Consider the following 20724-nt stretch of genomic DNA (forward strand, 5'->3'; position numbering starts at 1 on the left):
AATATAACAATGTAAAGGTCGATCAGTTTTGCTTTTTCCTAAGCTGCTTGAACATTACACCAATAATAATGACCCCCAAATACTTTTACTTTGCATATTTTAGGTACATTATGTTGCCTCTGTACTTCGATTTAAATAAATTATTCCCTCTTAACATGTTTGGCATTAGTCATTTCTGCATGTTGCTGCTCTTGTTAACCTGTTCTTTAAAAGCCTTTTGGAACATTATCTGATCGGGGAGTATTTTTAATAAAATGAAAGCACGAATTTATATATAACTGATTAACGTTTCTAATCAGCCAATCAAACAACACCAAGTCATTCTTTAATAAATGCGAATATATAACCATTTATATGACTCAATGACCTGTTTTGTTTGAATACACCTGTGACTCACCGGAATTTTGACGCCTAATACATTTTTGTGCCATCATCCTCCAATAGCTCTGTTTTGCTCCCATAAATAATGTCATGACGCAAAACCAAGCCAAAAAGGCCAAACGCACGTGCTACACTTGCGCAACTCATCTCCATAAAGCCCCCGGAGGACAGGGTATTTAAACCTGTCCCCTGCGCCGCTGCAGCACCTCCGGGAGACATGAAGACGGAGAGCGCGGTGCAGACGGCGCCGTTCGGCGGGAGGAAGCAGAGCCTGATCGAGGATGCTCGCAGGGAGCGCAGCGGCGGCTCCCCGGGGCCCTCCAGGAACGGAGACAGCTTCGTGTTCGAGGACAAGGACGGCATGGCCACCGTCAACGTCCTGTTCACTCTGAGCAACGAGAAAAACGCAGGCTTCTTCAAAACGGGGAAAATATTTGAGGTAAGATCCAAACAGGCAGAAAGAAGCAAAGGGCCCTGAAAGGTACTTTACTTGTGCAGTAACGTGGTATTACTGAGGTTTTCAGGTATTTTCCTATGGATTGAGAGCTGCAATTAACAGTTGCTTTGATTATCCAATAATCTGCAGATTATTTTCCTGGTAATTTCTTCAAGGCAGTGACAAAACTTCCCATCACAGTTTCTTCAAACAAATGTTCTGTCAGCTCAAACACAGAGAAACATCTCACTTTAACAGTAAACGCGAACGCAACTTAAATACTAAGCTAAAAAACATTTTTCTGTAGATCCACTAACAAATATAGTGGAATGAACGGGACAATATTTTCTTTGCAATGCAGTAAGACTTACATTAAATAAAGCATTTTCGAAAAATCAGTCGGCAAAGAGTTTGTCATAACAAGAATTACAGCTGAGAAAATGATATTAATAGTTATAAGCCTATCGTGTTTTTACACTAGTTACTGGTGGAAACACACATTTAATATTAGTAAGCAATTTTTAACTTTTAGATTTTTAACTTCCTTTCCTGACATTAAGACATACGAGTATATTCACTTCTTCAGGGTAAAAGCAAAACCTGTGCTACAAGGTCATAGGATGCAAACGCACCTCAGCACTGATTAATTCAAAGACTGATGAACCAAACAAAGAGAAAAGAAACTCGATTTTTGTCTGTTTTTACATCCTGTTGTTGCTAAATCCTCGTAGACGTTTGAAGCCAAACTTCTCCACATCGAGAGTCGACCAGGGAGGAAGTCGAAGAACAGCTTGGCGGACCTGGAGTTCTTCATGAAGTGTGAAGTTCACAGCTCTGACCTGGAAGTTTTTATCAACTCCCTGAAGAGAGTGGCCGAAGACGTTCGCTCAGTACAGGAGGAAAAAGGCAATTTCAGCATTTTAAACCTTTTTCATATAATTTTTCTTATGAGCCATGTTTATAGTGAGTCAGCATACTCAACATTGTTTAACCAATAAATGCTCCTTTTTGGTTTTTCGTGTCACTACATGATAATCACATGCAACCTGCCCAATTAGCAAAGCATTAATTCACTTTTTTCCTCCCATCAACATCACAGTTCCCTGGTTTCCCCGACAGATGAAAGACCTGGACAGATGCAACATGTTAATAACCAAATTTGATCCAGACATGGACCAGGATCATCCAGTGAGTGTTATTTATGGCATAATATCCTGGTTTTGATCTTTACTAAAGTAAATCATATTAAAACGGAGCTTGATTAGGGTTAAGTAACGTATGTTCATGCAGGGATACAGAGACCTAGAATACAGAAAAAGACGGGCTTTCATCGCTGAACTCGCTTTCAGATACAAACAGTGAGTCTGATTTTTCAAAAAGTAAAAGAAATAATAATAATCTATTTCCATGGAGCACTATGAGTTAATGTGTCAGTCACACGGTTACTTCCTTTGTCACAGAGGTGAACCATTACCCAGTGTGGAGTACACAGCAGAAGAAGTAGCAACATGGTGAGAATGAAGTGCACAGTCATGGATGCAGATGATGGTGGATGGTGGATAAAGTGCAATAATGTGACGTGGTGGTGTTGTGTTTCAAGGAGGGAGGTTTACCAGAAGCTGCGGAATATCTACCCCAGCCTGGCCTGCAGGCAGTTCTTGGACGCTCTGCAGCAGTTGGAAAAAGAGTGTGGGTACGAAGAGGGTCGCATCCCTCAGCTCAAAGAGGTGTCTGCCTTCCTGAAAGGTAACGCACAGGACGACAATGTTCAAATATGAAAGAGTTGGAAGTAGTAGATGAGTGAATGTCTCAGTTATTGTAGAAACTCTTCAGGTGAGAGAGGAAGTCGAAATTCTTTTTTGGATGAAGACTGAAAGAAAAACTAACAGACGCCACAAAACAACCCAAAAAAACAAAAAAAATGTGTGACTTCTAAACAGTATGCACATTTTAATGTGGCTGCACATGACTCGTTTAATTATTAATAAACAATGTTTATAGTCATTTTGTCAAAATATGACATATGATTGGAAAAGGTCCGACAAATATCCAAATGAATTGAGTTTATTGTCAAAGAAGAGGCTAAAACCTTCACATTTAAAAGGCTGGAACCAGATTAATTTTCTGTCAATTGTCAATTAACTGGCTGATAAAGCTGCAGCTCTAACATTACATAGTATTACTGTATAAATGTGGACCAACAATATTATTGACATTAAAAGTCATATGCAAACTCCACCAGGGTCTGACAGTGTTTGTCTTCTCCTCTCAGACAAAACAGGTTTCCAGCTGCGCCCCGTAGCCGGCCTGCTGTCAGCCAGAGACTTTTTAGCCAGTTTGGCCTTCAGGGTGTTCCAGTGCACGCAGTACATCCGACACTCCTCTGCACCCATGCACTCCCCTGAGCCGTAAGTCCATTGTCTTTTTAGGGCCTGACTTCTTTATCTATGTTTTCAACTAGCTTGTTCTTTAATTGACTGTGTTGAACCGTCTCTGACAGGGACTGCTGCCATGAACTTCTCGGCCATATTCCCATGCTGGCAGATAAAGAATTCGCCCAGTTTTCACAGGTAACTGTACTGTGCTGCACTATAGTCTCCTGATTTTCTAGATTGGACTTTGTCAGAGTGGAATCTAGTTATATCTCCTTTACTTATGGTGGGGTTGAACATTTTCAGGAGATCGGACTTGCCTCACTTGGAGCTTCTGATGAGGATATTGAAAAACTGTCAACGGTAGGCTGACTTTTTCCTTTTTAAGAAACAAAACTGCAGACTTTGAATATTCACTGTCTAAAAACTATTCCTTTATAAAACATCACAGGAAAATAATTATTAGCCAATTTGAAATCTGGAAGAATTTCCTGTTACATGTGAGGGAACCGACTTAGTTACTGCTTATGATGGATCTTCAGCACCATCTAGTGACTGAAGTTAACACATGCACATAAGTAAGAGCGGACCAGGGTCATTTGGCTAATGTCTGCTCGTTCTTTTATCTTAGATGATGACAAACATCACTGGCCCACATATTGGATATACTCAGATGCATATATATTTACACTCAGAAGTCAGAATTGTAGAAAAAAAAGACATAAAAATGTAAACATCCCTGTTAGTTTTAAAGTTATATGAGCTTATAAATCACTTCTGTGCATTTTAATTGAAAGACAAATTACTGAAAATGCTAAGTAATAGTTCTCTACATGATGTATAAGAACTAAAGGTGCTCACAGTTTTCACCGCTGCTTAGATGTACTGCATGACATCCTCTCCCACAATAAATTTGAAGTAATTGTATCTGCTTTCTTTAGTTGTACTGGTTCACTGTGGAGTTCGGCCTCTGCAAACAGAATGGAGCAGTGAAAGCTTACGGTGCTGGGCTCCTCTCCTCCTATGGGGAGCTTGTTGTAAGTGTGTCCTTCATGTTAACCCACGTATACTTGGTTGGAAATTTGCTATTTGCTGTTTGTGCTGACAGCCTTTGGCCTGTCCTTCCAGTACGCTCTGTCTAACAAGCCGGAGTATCGGCCGTTCAACCCGGAGGAGATGGCAGTGCAGCCGTACCAGGACCAAACCTACCAGCCCGTTTACTTTTTGTCTGAGAGCTTTGAGGATGCGAAGATGAAACTGAGGTATTTACTGTCACAAAACTCTAACCAGCAATTTAACTGTCATTACAAAGCTGCTGTGAGCTAATCAGAGGTGGTAAAAATGACACGTACTTGTCCAATTAATTCACTACAAGCAGAAGTATTACTTCAAATTCTTAGTTAAGTAAAAGTAATAGTTTCAACATGTAAAGTACAAATAGAAGTAAGGCCTACATTATTTCCACAAACTTTCAAACAAGAAAAATATGGAAAAAAAAGGTGGTGGAGATTTTCACCACTTGACAACTGACAAATGGGGCAACATGAGGTTCAGTGCCTTGTCCAGGGACACTGACATGTAGCCAGGAGGAATCCGAGGTCAAACCAACTGTCCCAGATGTTCGTAACCTACTCAGGATTAATTGTAATAACTTACTGCTAATGTGCAAATGCCAAACTAAGATGCTTAATATGGTAATAATCAGCATTAGAATCGTAACATTGTTTTAGTGTTTCATTTTTAAACTTTTGTCCTTAAAATTTTTTTACTATGATTGTTTTTCTTATTGCATGTCATTGTGCAATAAGTGAATTTCTTCCATAAAAATCATTGCAGCCTTGTCCGTAATTCACTCGTTTTGTTTGTGGTAAATGATTTAGAGTTTGCTCTGTAGTACTCTGTGGAGGGTTGACAAATGAGAGGAAAACTTCAGTAAACACGGCTAAGGGTCCTTTAAAGATCTCAATCCTGTTGGGGACCCAAAGATTTAAAAGGGACACATTAGCGCTATCAAAGCATATAATGGAGGAATAAAGACTTTAGAATAAACCCAAAACAGCCTTATGTTTGTACTGCAGGTTGGTTAATTTATGTGTAAAGCAGTTTCAGCTTTACGTGTGTTTAATAACTATTCACATGCATTCACTCAGGAGGTTCTCTGAAACCATCAAGCGCCCCTTTGCCGTTCGCTATGACCCCTTTACCTGCAGCATAGAGGTTCTGGATCAGCCTGGCAAGATCCAAAATGCTCTGAGCCAGGTGAGAGAAGACCTGAAGACCTTGCTTTGTGCCTTGGAGAGGCTCAGCTCATCTTAAGATCAGGAACAGGCTTTCTGTAAGAGATGAGACAGACAGAAACCTCCGAGCAAAACAATGGATTTTTTTTTGGGACTTGTAATCATTGTTATGGGAAAAGGTGATAAAGAAAATCATGGTGTAGTCCCAGATTGGTCCCTCTGGGCCATTTGTGTGTGTGTGTGTGTGTGTGTGTGTGTGTGTGTGTGTGTGTGTGTGTGTATATTGTATTATTTAATGTGAAGATTATGTAAAAAGAAATACATGTTTATTTTCATGAAGAATCCCTTCTCTTGCTTTACAATTGGAAAAACACAATAAGAGAACCACTACAATACAGGGGCTTGTGGGCCATTTTCTAGTTTTTAATTCCAAACCAACTATTTCCATTTGGAAATCTCTTGGAACCCATTTATCTTCGTGTGTTATTAAGCAAAAGGGAAGGAGCTAATTATGAATGATTTAAGTATCATGTTCCCTCTGCTGGTCACGGCCAGAGCCAGCACTGAGGCCCAGCGCATCAGTAGGGCCAGGTCACCAAGACCTCACAGTCAACCACAGCACGGTCTGAAGGGCTGTGCTGCTGACAGATGCTCTTCTCTCTTTATTTCTCTTTCTATGCACGACTGGAGAAATTAGCCTTCGGGGTTTTTTTGATGGACGTCCAGCATTTTGATTTCCACACAGGCGACAATGCATATCCGAAGCACATTCATCCAAGCTTGTCCTCAAAGAGACAAATCATCTCCATCTGCAGGACTCAAAGCATTACCACGATGATCAAAGTGGCTGCCCCCCCCCCCCCCCCCCCCCCCCCCCCCCCCTCCCTCACTGGCCACCTTGTGTTGGGAAGCATTCCCTTCACATAATTCCACTGTACAGTAAATCAAGACCTACTCCAGCCTCTCTGAGAAAGCCTGTGTTTGCGGAATTAAAAAAAAAATGTGTGTGTGTGAATTGAGAGAGCAAGTGGAGGAAAAGAGTGATTTACTGCTTGACAACTGCAGGACACATACATATACACACACTCCTCTCCAACCAAAAGTCCAACACTTTATAATTTCTTGTATCTTATTCTACATCCAGCACTCTCAAATCCACAAATCCCCATAAAACCACGGCCAGGATCCGAATTTGCTGAGCGCTAAACAAAAGCAGGTTGCTGCGGCAACAGGGTGGCCAGAAAGGGATACTGCTAGATTCTTCTGCTTTGCATACTCGCCACAAATCCCAACTGCTGTATCATCCTGACTCCAACCATAAGCGTTTCCCTTATTGGTGTCATGGCCATCCCATCCCTGCGCTGGCTTGGTTGCCTCCTCCGGGTTGGAAAGAGGGTCATGAGGTTCACTTTGCCCTCAGGCCTGAGAAGGCATGAAGAGGAAAAATACTCAAAGTGTCAGTGAATCTGGAGCCTTAGGATCTAATAGTAAAACAAATAATTGCATTAATAATAGTTATATCACATAAAGATGCTTTACAGTTCCATCATACAGTCACTGTACCACCAACAATGGAAAAATATGTCCGGTTCCAGTGTCAATAAAACTATGATCAAACCTAGTTTTACACATGTACAAAACATGACAATACATCAAAATGACAATAGGCAATTTCAGAGAGAGGTTTGTGGCGTAAATATTTCTTAACAATCTCCACTCTGCAATCCAACAATCCAATGTGGACATCAGGGCAAAACAATCAAGGCACCACTCGGTGAAGTCCTGGATGTATTTTCTAAATTCTGCAATATCTGCAGGTTGAAGACGTGAAGCCTAAAAGGAAATGAAAGTGCATGCAAATATAAGTCTACCCAAATATAAGGAGACCAAAGCAATATAAACAGGATTGAGGTGTTTCAGTGTCGATGAGCAAGGTAACATGGCATGTTCTGGTCAAGCAAGAAAAAATAAGATCATCATCACAAAAATTAAGCTGAGGCGACTGTAATGGATAAGCCACGGGGTTCAAACGGGGGCAGATTGGATCTGAGAGTCTGCACTGAGATGGACTCCTCCAGGCAAACCTGGAAGACCAAAATGATCCAGCACAGAGCAGGACGGACAAGGCAGCCAAGATGAAATGAACTGAGAGGTGGGACAGAGCGATGAAGCCCTCTCAATGTCTCTCTGACTTTTTGACTGACCTTTTTTCCCCCACTCAACAAGATCAACATAATCGCTTCATTCTGGGAAAGCATCGCAAACAAACCAGCCATGAGATTAAAGCAAACACCGGTCTCAAAGAGCTCTAATCTCTTTCTTTATTTCCCCCTCACATAATGCTCCTCATTATTTTTATTTGCCCTCTTTTCGCTGAGCCCAGGCTTAAAGTCGGCAGGGCCGCAGAAGAATTGTCTGTGGGGGAGATTAGGAGAAAGTCGGCGAGGATTTTCAGGTGGTATAATCTCTCTTTCATCCATTTCACAGTTTATTAGTCCACATACGACCGCAAGAGATTGAGCTGTTTGTGAGGCACAGTGGTTTCATTCAGGTTCCATGAAAAGGTTAAGAGGCCCAGGGCAGTGACATAAGCACACAGTTCCAGGAAAGGGCCGTTTGTAAGATGGATCATGTTCTAAGAATCCGTTCACTGTCAAGGTGCCGTCATGCACTGCTGCTCATCAGCCATCAGATGGGGTCCTTGAGTCACTGTGATTTGTAAAGTTGCAGAGCTTCTTGACTCATGTTTCATTAGAAAAAGGCTCAGTAGGCCGTCTAAGGGCTGCTTTAATAACCTTGGAGAAGATTCAGGGTGCGTAGATGAAAAAGGCAGCGTCTTGACTCTGGGCATCTCTTGGGTTACGTGCAGCTGCGCCAACACCACTTGAACCTAAAGCACGGCGCACGTACAAAGTGGAGACCACATTGGACTTATTAAAACAAAAAGAGTGAACCAGGAAAGCAGTAGCATGTTATGCTTTGTGGAAGGCGGTTAACGCTTCCTGTCCAGGAAACATACAAGGTTGACGAACTGGTTTGAAAGAGTGGAGGTCTCCTCGGACTTTGCTCGCTCCATTCTGTCATGGGGAGACATAACTGCACAGTACAACTCCATGTTTCAGTAACATATATGTTAATGCGGCAACGAAAAACACATCATTCAGATATCTGAATGTGGATTTATTCAATGCTGCCCCCATGGACATTATGAACATCTGTGGGGGGAAAGAAAGTAATCAGCAGTCACTTTAAATGATTCACGATCAAGTTAATTAAATGAGTTCTGTCAGCACCATGGCTGCCTTGAAAGTGGATATAGTGGTTTCCCATACGTGACATTCCAGTGACAGTACAAAGAGTCCTTGTTTTACTCTAGGGGACTACAATTTTTGCCTAATAATTCCTTGTCGTCCATGTTTGCTCTGTAAAGCATTGATAGCTATCCTGTGCGATAAGGTAACAAGCACCTCTTCCTGTTCCCGCGTTGTCAGGAGCCACTCCATTTAGATGCCATAGAGGTGGAGATGACCTGAAATGGCCCCAGACTCACATGCTTCCCAAAGCCTTTCCTATGAAACCCCCCTGCAGGGTTTGCCCAACTGCTGGAGCACAGCCAGGCCTCTTTGTTTCCTCCTTGTTATTGCACTGTACAGCAGGTGGAAAAGCCCATACAAAGATATATTTTTGATATGATTCACAGTCTGTCTTGGATAGTGAAAAAATTAGGAAAGCAGAAAGAGAGAAAACACCTGTAGTACGGCGACCATGTTGACTGGTGGAGTGGAGAGTTGGCACCAAAGCCTTGCTGCATTCCTCTGAACTACAGCGCTCTTGGCAGGACATGACAGACAACTGATGTAACTTACTCTTCAGAGAAAAGAAAATTAGCTCTTTGTAGAGACCAGCCCAGCCCGCTGTTTATCTGGAGCTAACCTGAAGAGGTAGTCAGAAATAAAAAGAACAAAGCTCAAGCAAGCAGCCAATATCCATCAAAACGGGGCAGATACTCAGAAAAATATTTTATTGTACATTTGCTAGAATAGAAACAGAGGACCTAGTTATCCACCATGGAAAGTGCTGTACAGATGTCTACATTTCTGTCATCCAAAAGCAAAGTTTCCTGTCACAGCCGATCACACAGAGTGGGAGGGTGCGATGCCAGCTGAGGCCTGATCCGACTGAAGCAGATCCGATCATAACTGGCTGTAAAGACAACAGTATGTGATGTGAGACTGTAACAAACATTAAAATGATAATAACCAAGGGCATGTGAGGGCATCTGACTGACCTGTGGATGGCCAAGATGGTGGATGAGTAACTGACTGCTAATCTTTCCTGGACATCCAGTAGTAGCAAAGAGGTTTTCATTGGCTCGTGACCATCTAAGGTAGAAAATAGCAGCCTGTTAAATGTCATCCCATATTTTCTGAACCATATCATGAAATTAAATTCTCTTTATCAGGTAAAAATCGGCTGATTCTATTAGTTTAATGCCAAACTGCTTCTGTAGTTGGAAAAAGTTTCATTTCCTTACTTGAAGAGCCGTGCTTTGTCTTTGTGAGCTGGTCTTTTTTCTTGTGGGTAACTGTAAAGAAGGAGAACAGTTTAGACGCATCCCATCCTATAAAGTTATGCCAAAAGCACACATCAAGCATAATCAATAAGCCATTTTTCTTCACCTGGAGCGAGTTATATCCCAGATGAGCCAGTCGTTGCCAGCCACCGCCCCAACTTTGATGGTGTTGGTGAGGCACCAGTCAGCCGACATGAGCGGTGACTGGCCACAGTCCAGTGACAGAATAGCTTGGTGGGCCACCAGGTCATAGAAGCGAATTGTCCCCTTCTTCTCAGCCACCATTAACTGCAGAAAATCATGATTTCACCACAATGCATACAGTTATGCTCAGTGAATGCCAGCTGATTCCTGTTCAGGGACGCACAACTAGCTTGTCCCAGCGTGCAGCTGAAGTGAAAGGACACCCCACTCTTTTCTAAATGTTAGGCCAGGCATCCATTACACAGAGATTCAGTGACAGATACTTTTAACGGATGAAACAATCCAACTTTTTCGCTCCTGGCGCAGCGTCTGATATTTCATCTCGGGATGCAGACCAAAGGTATTTTTATCCCGAATTTAAAATCTGAACGCCTCACTGCTTATGACTCATTAGAATTAGTTTATGTGAAGTAACATGAGGCCCGGGATGCCTGAGAAACATTAAAATTTAAGTCAGCATCCCAGTGACACTGAATGTGACCAAAAAAAATAGTTTTTTTTTAAATAGCATCAAAACACAATTTGTATTTATTGTGGTCAAGTCATGGCTGATTCCTGGTCTGTCAATACGCAAGTACTGAAATCTATACCGTCAATCTATCACTGCTTACACAGTCCAGTGCAACTCATTCTGACGTTTGGCCAGGATCTTAGTTCATCTCATTTGACTTTTAACATAATTTTCATGTTTGGTATCAATCAAGAGGTCACTGATGAGGTCAGGACTGTGGGAGGGACACTAAACCCAGTATCACGACCTGCCTTACAGAAGGTGAGATAACAAGGCTCCATGTTGATCCTATGATGTGTCAATTATGAAAACATCCAGTTCCCTGTTCTGTCACCTGAGATCGGCCACATGCTTACATATAACATACAGTGATATTTGACAGTTTATGTGACAACTTAAAACTTTGTTGAGAATCTGAGCATGTGTTTGAGCCCAACCCTCGCCCCCACCTTAAAGACTTCCTCTGGGTGCCAGCACACACTGATGCCAGGGGAGCAAAGTCTGAGAGTAGTGCTTTCATTTCCATCCAGGTCCCACACCCTGTAGAAATGAATTAAAATGAGTGTTAACATGAACACAAATAAAATCCTCAGAGTTGCTGAGACAGAGCTTGTTTGAGCTACTTTGCTTTCAAGTGTTAGTTTTAACAACATTCAAGCTGTGTAACTACTTCTTTATAAACTGAAAGAGTTGAGAGGTCTTTGCGAAAACCCTAGTTATCGAGCTGTAGTGAAGAATGTAACAAACACAAGACTTTAAATCATTTCTAATTAGTAGCATTACGGAATAATTCAACGTGATATGTGAACCGCTATGGGCTTAAAATCCAAACAAATTCCACAACCTCCTAATTAACGATAAAGATGGGGTTTTAGAGCACACGTCTAAAAATAGCATTAGATTTTGAGCCACCCATAGATGCTCCAAAACAACGGAAGGAATTCACCTTCCCAAAAATTATTTCTTATTGATGCTCAGTCAAAAACAGAGTGAAGTAGACGCAGTCTTGATGCTGAGAGATCACAAGTCAGAAGTTTCCATCTAGCTGCCTCTTGTGATGTTTTTTCCACAGAATTCAACCTCTACTTTTCCTTACATTTGTGGCTCAAAACAAGACATTCTGCTAACAGGCGCAATGCGGGGAATGACAGATGACATGTTTTCATCCAAGTAATGGTTTGCTCCTAATTTATCAAACCCCTGCTAGTTGCGCACAAGAACATACAGGGAGGTCATACGTTTCCAGGGAAAACAAGCCCTGAGCTGCGAGGACAGACAGACTTATGCTAGACTCCCCTTTCAAGGAAAACGCAAGCCTCACATTACATTGAGCTAGGATACCAGGGGTGGGGTGAGGGGGGGGTGCATCACCCACCCTGAGTCGGCATTACTCTGCACTCACATTACTGCAAATGTTTCACTACTGTCATTCAATAAGTGGAGTACAGAGAGGGCAGCAGAAAGCACATCAGCTGAGGAAGAGTAACAATGGGAAGTTGAAGAGCATCTTATTTTGTGCATATTAAACAGTGGGGGCCATGCAAACTAAGAATCAAAACACGTGAGGAATACAAGCAACCTTCATTAAAGTAATCGCAGCTAAATATGACATTTGATAGCAAAAGCAGATGAGAAACAGCATGGATGTAATGAATCACTTGGACGGAGAGAGCTGTGGTTCCCGAGACCTGAATCTTTGGTTAACCACATCTGAACGATCCCTGAACTAGAAGAAAAGGTGGGGATGGAGGGGTAGAGGCTGGGGATGGGAGGCTGCAAGTGTTTCTGGGAATATAAAACAAACACTTGTGAAGCAGGGAAAGGCGTTGACTGATGAGGTCATGCAAAAGACATCATCTAATAAAGCCCCAAAAGCATCTCCAAAGACCATCTAAATGTCAAGTGTGTTGTTGGAGAAATTGATGTCCTCGGTGGTGTGGTGCAGGGGAGGATATGCCCCATCTCAGATGAAGACCTCAGTAAACACTCATTTTTTCCTGCCTCATCTCCCCTGCAGCAGGATAGAGTCCTGTCAAAACTCTGGGCTTCTTTCCTTTGCCCATGTGCAGACTCAGCCAGAGTCTCCACTGTGGACCATGTGTTAGGCTGAGGAGAAGAAAAAAATAAAAATTTAAAAAAGAAAAAAGAGAGAGTGAGAAAAAAATCCCAGACCACACCAGGAAAACAACGACTAAACCCTATTCTTTCAAACCACTAGCCAAGCAGAGCTCAATTGCACGCTACATCACCAACGGCCAAACTGTGGTCAACCAATCTGCCCTTCAAATGCAGAGCACCGGCTACACAAAAAAACAGAATCTCATCCAAATGAGGTGAAAGGCACAAGACACACACACACACACACACACACACAAAATACGCGTGACCACCTCTGATAAAAGGCGGTAATTGCATAACACTACATCAAGCAATAACTCTCCACTTCGATGTACAAGAGTTGAAAAGGACACCTAAAGTCCTGTATTTTATTATCTAAGTGAGAAAACAGCGCAGTCAGAACGTTACGCTTTGTCAAAGTTTCCTATAAGTGGCGCACATAGGTAATGCTGTTAGTGCTATGTGATGTGATTTACTTCAGAGAGCAGAGTAAATAATCAAAGGTGACTGTCTGAAGGGGGGTAGCTGGAAAGAGTCAAACAAATTCCCTTTCCAGTGCCTCACGCAGTCGGACTGTTAGCGGTGCACAATGTCTGCATCAGCTCCTATTTTAATGGGAAGATTTAATTTAGATCAGAAACACTAACATTATCTTTAAAAATAACATACTGCACTTTCACTGTTGAAAGAGTAAGTGAAACCATCTGATATGTTTTTTGGGTTAACTTATTCCCCCGATACACCTGGCAAGCTCAGGGATATAAAATGAGCAGTTAAGCTCAACAAGGGGATACTTGTATCCCTTGGGGTACTGCTATACTTAAATAGCAATATAGTAAATGTAAGGGGTTGGGTAGTGCAATTTTACATGATACAAATTAATACTTGATTATGTGAAAATATGTCAATACATTTAAGACACAGCCATATAGTAACAGCAAAACATTAAACATAGTTTTCTCAAACTGAAAAGCTAAAGTTACTGATAGTCAGTCTACATTGTTAGCTAAAAGCAATAAGTTTTGGATAATAACTAGAACCCAAAAAGAAATGAATACATACTTGAAATAGCTAAATATAGAAGACACATCTCTGAAATGTGTAACTACATTTAAAAAAAAAAAAAAGATCAAGTATGCAGCTTCTGTAAGACTACGTGGACGCACAAATGAAGCCTGAGCAAAGCAACTAAACACTGACAGTTTTATGGTATGGTTCTATGGTAACAATGTGTGTGTTTAAAAAAATATCAGTGTCAAATAGCATCCAGTTTACAACACATGGCTAAGAAGACATTCTGAGCTTGCTGGCAGACGTCAGTAAGCATGCGTGTGTAATGAATCTGTTGGAAATGTTTTCCCCTACACAATGTAAAGGGTTGGAAAGAACAAACAGAACATGACAAAAGCCTTAAACCCTATACATAATGCAGCGGGAGCAGCAGCAGCAGCACCTGTTATCCTGAGGTCATCCACATGCTCAGACAACCCCAAATGCCTCCAGGACCCTGCAGTGTGCCCTTGTGATCTGTAGGTGGCACCTTCATCCACAGACTCACCTCGCACCATCTATACTGTGAACACAAGCCGTTTATACTACATGAACCAAATGTAAACTACCCTGAGGAAGTGGAGTCTGGCTCCCCACCTAGATACTGCAGCATCAGGTTGCATGTTAGCAAAAGCAGATTTCCCACAACTGCAGGGGACAGTGATGACAATGCTAAGCAAACGCATAGTAGAGGCAATGGTGCCAAAACTAACAGAGAGAGGGAGAGGTCCTAAATCTATACATGGAGGGATACACTTCCCTCCCTTTCTGCAGGACCCTTTTCCTCCGCTCATATTGAGGCTCAGTTTGTGTGGGCTGCCTGGAAGGTCCTCTCCTGTGAACTTGATCTATCCCTTGTTCCGCCTCTGTCTTCCTCCCGCGTCCCATATTTTCTCAACATGAATTTAAATCTTTCAGCAGATGGAGCGCACTCTGTTTTCTCTGGCCGGTCAGTGGAAGGAGGGGAAGAGGAGAGTGGATGGGAGAGTCGTTCTTCTATGTGTGATCTCAGACAGCTTGTTATGGAAGGACAAGGCACTGAGCAGGACAGGACGATCCTCAAGTCAGTGACTGTCAAAGTGTTTTATACTGAAGAGCAGTTGCAGTTGAGTGAAAGGTTTTGCGTCTCTTTAGATGGTATTTTGCCATCAACATAACATTCAATGTAAATTCAGCTGCTGCAAATGTTCCTTCATCACAAGAAGTAACAAAAATGGTTGGAGTAAATGCAAAACTTATATTACAATACAAAAAAACTATTTTTGTTTGCATTCCGTTCGATAAGGCCTCAAAATAAATATGGTAAGCATTTATAAAGCTACAGAGGGAGATACAAATATTTTCAAATAGTTAGGAATACCAGTACCAACTGAAAAAGGATGAACGAGCATGGCACAGTGGATCCTGCAAGGAGACAGTGATTCAAAGCACAAAGCAAAGTCAACTCAGGAGGGCTTTAAAAAAAATAGTGTAAATGTTTTACCATGGCCTTCACAATGTCTACACCTAGGTATCACTGTACACCTGGCACATAACCAACTAATAGGGTAAACTTGGAAGAAGGAACCTGAAGAATGCTCAGAAGGTACCCAAAAAGCTTAGAGGAGGTTATAAAAGCAAAGGGAGGTCACACAAAGTCTTAGACAACATTTCATAAAAGGTGGTACAAACCTTTGCACTGATATAATAGCAAATATCATTCTTCATACAGTTCTTGATCATTTTTGTTACTTCGGATGATCAAGGAACATGTGTACAAGCTGAACGTAAGAAAAAAAAAAGGCCTTTTCAAAGTAAAAGGATGAAGAGTTTTGCACAGAAATTGTGTTGCACTTTTTAAAGATTAATTAAAAAAAGCAAATCCAATAAATAAAGGTATGAAAATGAGCGAGGCCCACTACTGCAGCACAGATTGGCATGTGGCCATAGTCCCAGCCTCCTGGAGTAGAGGGGGTTGTCCCTGTGCTGACCCTGGCTACTGACACACATTTTCCTTCCTTTAGCTTCAATTGAAGAGGAACATTTGGGGACTTGTTACAGGTCCCCTTTACAGAGGAAAATTTTTCTGTACCTAATTGGATTTCCATATTTAATCAATTAGCTACAAAAGCTACAAAGCAGCTCTGTGCTTACGCACAGTCACACCAGAGCATGTTGTGCTAAGCATCAAGTTTCACTGTGGAAACACAGTCATGACTTTCTGCACCATTAACAGAGAACAGAACTGAAAATCAGAACCTGAGAACACACACACAAACACACACACAAAATGGTTTGGACCTGCAAGTGTGGTCATCACTGACGGAAGCAATTTGTTTCCCCTCTGTGGGCTCGAACACCAAATGGTTAATGTAGCTGGTGTGGCCCTCCATCACCTGGGCAAGGGTACAGAAAAACAATGGGCTAATAACAATGAAGCACACGATTAACAACGGTAATCAACGATTAACAGAAGTGAGCACACTAGTTGTAGCTCTGCCCTCCATGTGCAGGGTAACGTTTCCTGCATTACTATAGTAAGTACCACACATCAGTGCTAAGTAGACAAAGTTTGATGCCAACTGACAAGAACAGTTCTGGTCAATTTGCTCCAGATGTTGCACTACCTTGACTTCATGCTTGTCCTGAAGATCGGAAGTCAACAGGCGTAGCCTTCTGTCAGCTGCAGCAGTGCAAAATCTGCAAAGAGAGGAAGAGGAATGAAAGTAAGGATTTAAAAAAATAAACAAAGAGAGAACATCAAAACCCTAATGACAGATGACACCACCTAGACTGACACCTCTGGATGTGTGTCCGCGTGTGTGGTAGAAACTTGAACAGCTATCAGTAGAAACTCTGCCAGGGAGATTCTAATTGCACGCTAAGATAAACACTGAGAAACATAAGATTCCTCACGCCATTTATGCATGTCTCTGTTCAAAAACCTGTGCAGAGCCAGGCAGAGGACTTTTCTTCTAATCAGTCCTAGTATACGCCACTGCCTGCAATTATTCATACAATTACACTAACTCACTTATGACAAGAAAAACACACACATATCACCAGAATAAACAGACAGCGGTTCACACATTTTCAGTTGCAGGCACAGATGGATTTGGCATGATGTCACTATAAACACCCTTAACGTGCTTCAGGGTATTACTGCTACACTACATTAGATTATATTAGGATAGGCCTTCTAACCCTGAAAATTAGTGTTGTACTTTGGAATAAAGCATGGAACACATTCTGGCTCCTATTGCTTTTTTCTAGGTTAATGTCAAATCCATTTTCTTGATGGATCTCCAGTAATCCTGCAAAACACAATAAAAGTCACTCTAAAAGGGCAATGCCACTGAAATTTGGGGAACCTAATAATTTTGCTAGAACCTCTAAACTCGAGGGCGGAAACACTTTCTTCCTCACTGTGAGCTACATGAGCCGCGAGTTTGTTTTTCTAAATAAATATAACGTAGTTTGCTCTGTAAAAGATTGGTAAGGTCCTGTGCAGAACATCTGAAAACCCGGTGACACTGGATAATGCCATCATACGAGGAAGAATCATGGACAAATTATGATAAAGATGGGCCCAGGGGCACAGTCACGAACACCCTCCTGGGTCTGTAGACTGAATGGGACAAAACAAATTACAAAAAAAGTATTTGTTGGCACTTTTTCAGCCATTTGAAGTTTGTTTGTAGTTGTTTAGGTAGTCCTTCTTTGTGGTCATTTTGAGTCTATAGGAAGATGTTATAAGTGTCTTTGTAGTCATTCTGCACCTCTTTGGGTTTTTTTTTTTGCATCTCTGTAGTCACTGTAGTTTTGTGTGTATGTGGCCAGAATATGTCTCTTTGTATTATCTTAAAGTGTATTTTTAGATATTCTAAATATTTCCGTAGTCATTGTGAGTAGTTTTGTGTCTCTGTGGTTATTTTGTTTCATTTTAAGTTGGATGTTCAAAGTGTCACTTATAGAGTGGCTCTGTTCCTCTATGTGTATTATATACTTAATATAATATACACATGCATACATCATAGTCATTGGGCATCTTAGGATGAGATATAACTGCAGCGTCTTTTGTTTCAGTGTGACCAGGGGCCTTTGGTTGCAAATTGTTCCCTCATTTCCAGTCACCAACTTTCCTCTCACGGGTGCCAAGTCTCTAAACAAGGAATAAAATTCCTACTTGTTGTTCATTGTGTTGTCCTTTGTGTTTACCCAGTTGTTCAAAATGTGCCTTAGACAATCAAGAATGAAAAATGTGGGTATTTGGTGAAAGTCAGTGGTTATGTGTGGGTATCTGGTCTTTGTACTGTAGGTTTCAGCAGTCTCTTGATTTGTTCCCATAACAAGCTACAGTGGTGGCAGCCCTGCAGCTCAAGCCCCCTCTTCTCCCCCCCCCCCCTCATCTCTCTCACTCTCTTTGGGCCCCAGCCTAAGGCAAGCCCGTGAGAACCTTGTACTTTTCCTGGAAGGCACAGCTACGTGCAGACCAAAGGGAGGGATGGAACCTGAGTGGGGAGTCATCAGCGCAATAACATGTGCGCACGTCACAGGGCTGGCTCAAGGGCCCTGTGGAGTAAACTACAGAAGGCCAAGAATTATTGCTGCCTTTCCTTTTCAATTATAGAAAGCCTAAACACCTCTAGAGGGGCTGCAGAACCTTCCCATCCACTGCTCCAATTAGGAGGAAACTCTTGCTTTCTAACAATCTACAGTTAGGATAGTTCCCTCCTGTCCAAGGCCACCTGAAACAACTTGGCTCACATCCTCCCAGCTGCATTGTGATAGTAAAAAGCCATATAGACTACTTTCACAAAGCACACAGCATAGCTTCTTCCTCTACAGCCGTGTCTTTTTTGTGATCATAAGAAAAATCTTTTTGAATAATTGTCCTATTGCATTAAAAGATATGAATGTCAGATTTCTTATGGGTGGAATCGAGAGATGTCTGCCAAACGCACCCTCTCACATGAAAACATAGCCAATTACACGCAGTCACTAATTAAGTGTTAAATAATGAGCTGTATCCTACAATACATCACACAGAACTGATAAACTCCCATATGCAGTAGCGTAATTTAAGAAAGTATTCAAGCCAGTTCATGTATGCATAATTAAAACATTAGCTGTGCAAAAATATATCATTTTGAATTAATGGCATTGCTGTGTTGCCCATTGTTCTACACTCAATAACCTAGGACAAGGATAATAACCTCAATAACGTAATGACAAACCAAAAACTCGACTCCTAATTGAATTTTAAAATATATATAATAAATAAATCACAAATTCAGACCAATTGCTGTGGCACTACAAATTGTGGTCAGACACATCTTTCTTTTTTTTGAGATGTGACTTGGGACTTTACTGAAGTCCACAGAGCTTGGACTTATCTTAGAGAAAGGCACACACCTGTTTGCATATCAGGACAAAAAACAAGACAAGCAACTACAATTAGTGCTGGGGCACAGATACTGGCAAACCAAAAGATGGATGCAGGTGGGCTGAAAACAAGTAGCAGTACCTGATTTTTGGTATCCTGTCAAGCCGAGATTCCGGACTCCAGGCAAGAGCATCAACACGCGCCTCATGATGAAAAGCTCGAAGAACATTGAATTCAACTCCCTCAATATCCATATCCTCCTCCTATGGAAACGATCTTATGTTCAGACAGGAAGAAATACACTATGCAACACGTAAACCAGGCTGCATGAAACTGAGTTCCTAACCTGGAAGAAGCAGGTGCCCACTACCACATACTGGTTTCCACCATAGGCCAGGAGAGAGGCAGGGACACCAGAGCTGAAAGGACTGAACTCCACCACATGAACATAGTCGTCACATGCCACTGTGTAGCTGGGACTGCGAACGGAGTCCTCTTGCATACTGTGTCCTAGTAGAAAAGCAAAATTCATTAAACAGGGAAAAAAAAAATGGTACATCGACTACTAATTTAATTTATATCAGGTTTCATCCAAAAAATGCCAACAGAACACATGATTAGGTAATGGCAAAAAATACATTCATAGAAACAAATTTAAAATAAATATAATACATATGTTTGTTTTCTTTTGAATATTTTCCAGTTTTATATATTTTCGTTGGGACAGAGACGTGCATACACTGTACATCTCTAAAATGTAGCTGGTGTCACATTAGGCTTGTGATAGAGCCATAATCCACAATGACATGGAACGAAGAGTCTGGAATGAATTGTATTTACAGATTCAGAGTCACAGAGAGTCAAAGTCCTGCGGACTAACAATATTAACAATAACCTTAACGTATAGTTGAGTAAGGCAACGTTAAAGCAACGAGCGTTAGCAAGTTGGCTTGGCTGTAATAAGGCGAACATGTCCGCCTGGTTATGCAGAATGCTTTGTATCCTAGTTATTCCACAGTAAACGAAAGTAGCTCTAACGTGGACGCGCTGTAAACGGCTCTGGTGTTTAAAATTCAGCCAGCGACAGAGCCTGTGCGACCTGGGGTGGAGAAAAAACGTGCTACCGGTGTGTGGAGAAAACTCGCCTGCCATTAACCCAACAAAACCTTTCGCCCGTTTCTAGAAACTAACGCTACAGCTAAAACGTAACGATTAACTACTATTTAGGAGAGCACCTTACGGTTTGGAATCGAATACTGACACATATTAAACACAAAATGATGTATTTCACCTTCTTAATTTTCTAATTTTCACTGAATTAAAAGTTGCCCGCCGTTAGGATATTTTCAACCTTCTTCCTGCTACGTCATGGGATGTACTATTACATAGAATTGACAGGAGGTAATTGGTGCAACATGATTAAATAATTCGTAATCACTTAAAGATATACGGGCATATACTGTGAATAATAGTTACA

General features: G+C 41.5%; 2 protein-coding genes across 4 annotated transcripts; one reads left to right on the forward strand and one right to left on the reverse strand.

Annotated features, from left to right (window-relative positions):
• Positions 1-71: 71 nt before the first annotated feature.
• th2 (tyrosine hydroxylase 2) lies at positions 72-5860 on the forward strand. Its single transcript, XM_067490124.1, has 12 exons — positions 72-820; positions 1549-1723; positions 1917-2005; positions 2108-2175; positions 2278-2328; positions 2418-2563; positions 3090-3225; positions 3318-3387; positions 3496-3552; positions 4131-4226; positions 4318-4451; positions 5340-5860. Exons 1-12 carry the CDS (start codon positions 599-601, stop codon positions 5503-5505), a joined length of 1410 nt encoding a protein of 469 aa, XP_067346225.1. The 5' UTR covers positions 72-598; the 3' UTR covers positions 5506-5860.
• A 459-nt stretch (positions 5861-6319) lies between these two features.
• On the reverse strand, positions 6320-20644 carry nup37 (nucleoporin 37). Of its 3 annotated transcripts, none has more exons than XR_010911982.1 (12): positions 20539-20644; positions 19594-19757; positions 19389-19510; positions 16489-16561; positions 16163-16257; positions 11164-11254; positions 10106-10287; positions 9961-10011; positions 9715-9808; positions 9481-9629; positions 9176-9359; positions 6320-9071 (listed from the first exon to the last, which is right to left on the reverse strand). XR_010911982.1 is itself a non-coding variant. In XM_067490131.1 (10 exons), the coding sequence occupies exons 2-10, from the start codon at positions 19747-19749 to the stop codon at positions 9516-9518; spliced, it is 978 nt and encodes a 325-aa protein (XP_067346232.1). In that variant the 5' UTR covers positions 19750-19757; positions 20539-20644; the 3' UTR covers positions 9426-9515. The 3 variants fall into 3 exon arrangements, 1 of the variants encoding a protein (XP_067346232.1); XR_010911983.1 differs by having other exon boundaries at positions 6348-6848; XM_067490131.1 differs by lacking the exons at positions 6320-9071; positions 9176-9359 and having other exon boundaries at positions 9426-9629.
• Positions 20645-20724: the final 80 nt, after the last annotated feature.

The sequence above is a fragment of the Channa argus genome, chromosome 21, assembly GCF_033026475.1.
Source record: "Channa argus isolate prfri chromosome 21, Channa argus male v1.0, whole genome shotgun sequence".
In the NCBI taxonomy this organism is placed as follows: domain Eukaryota; kingdom Metazoa; phylum Chordata; class Actinopteri; order Anabantiformes; family Channidae; genus Channa; species Channa argus.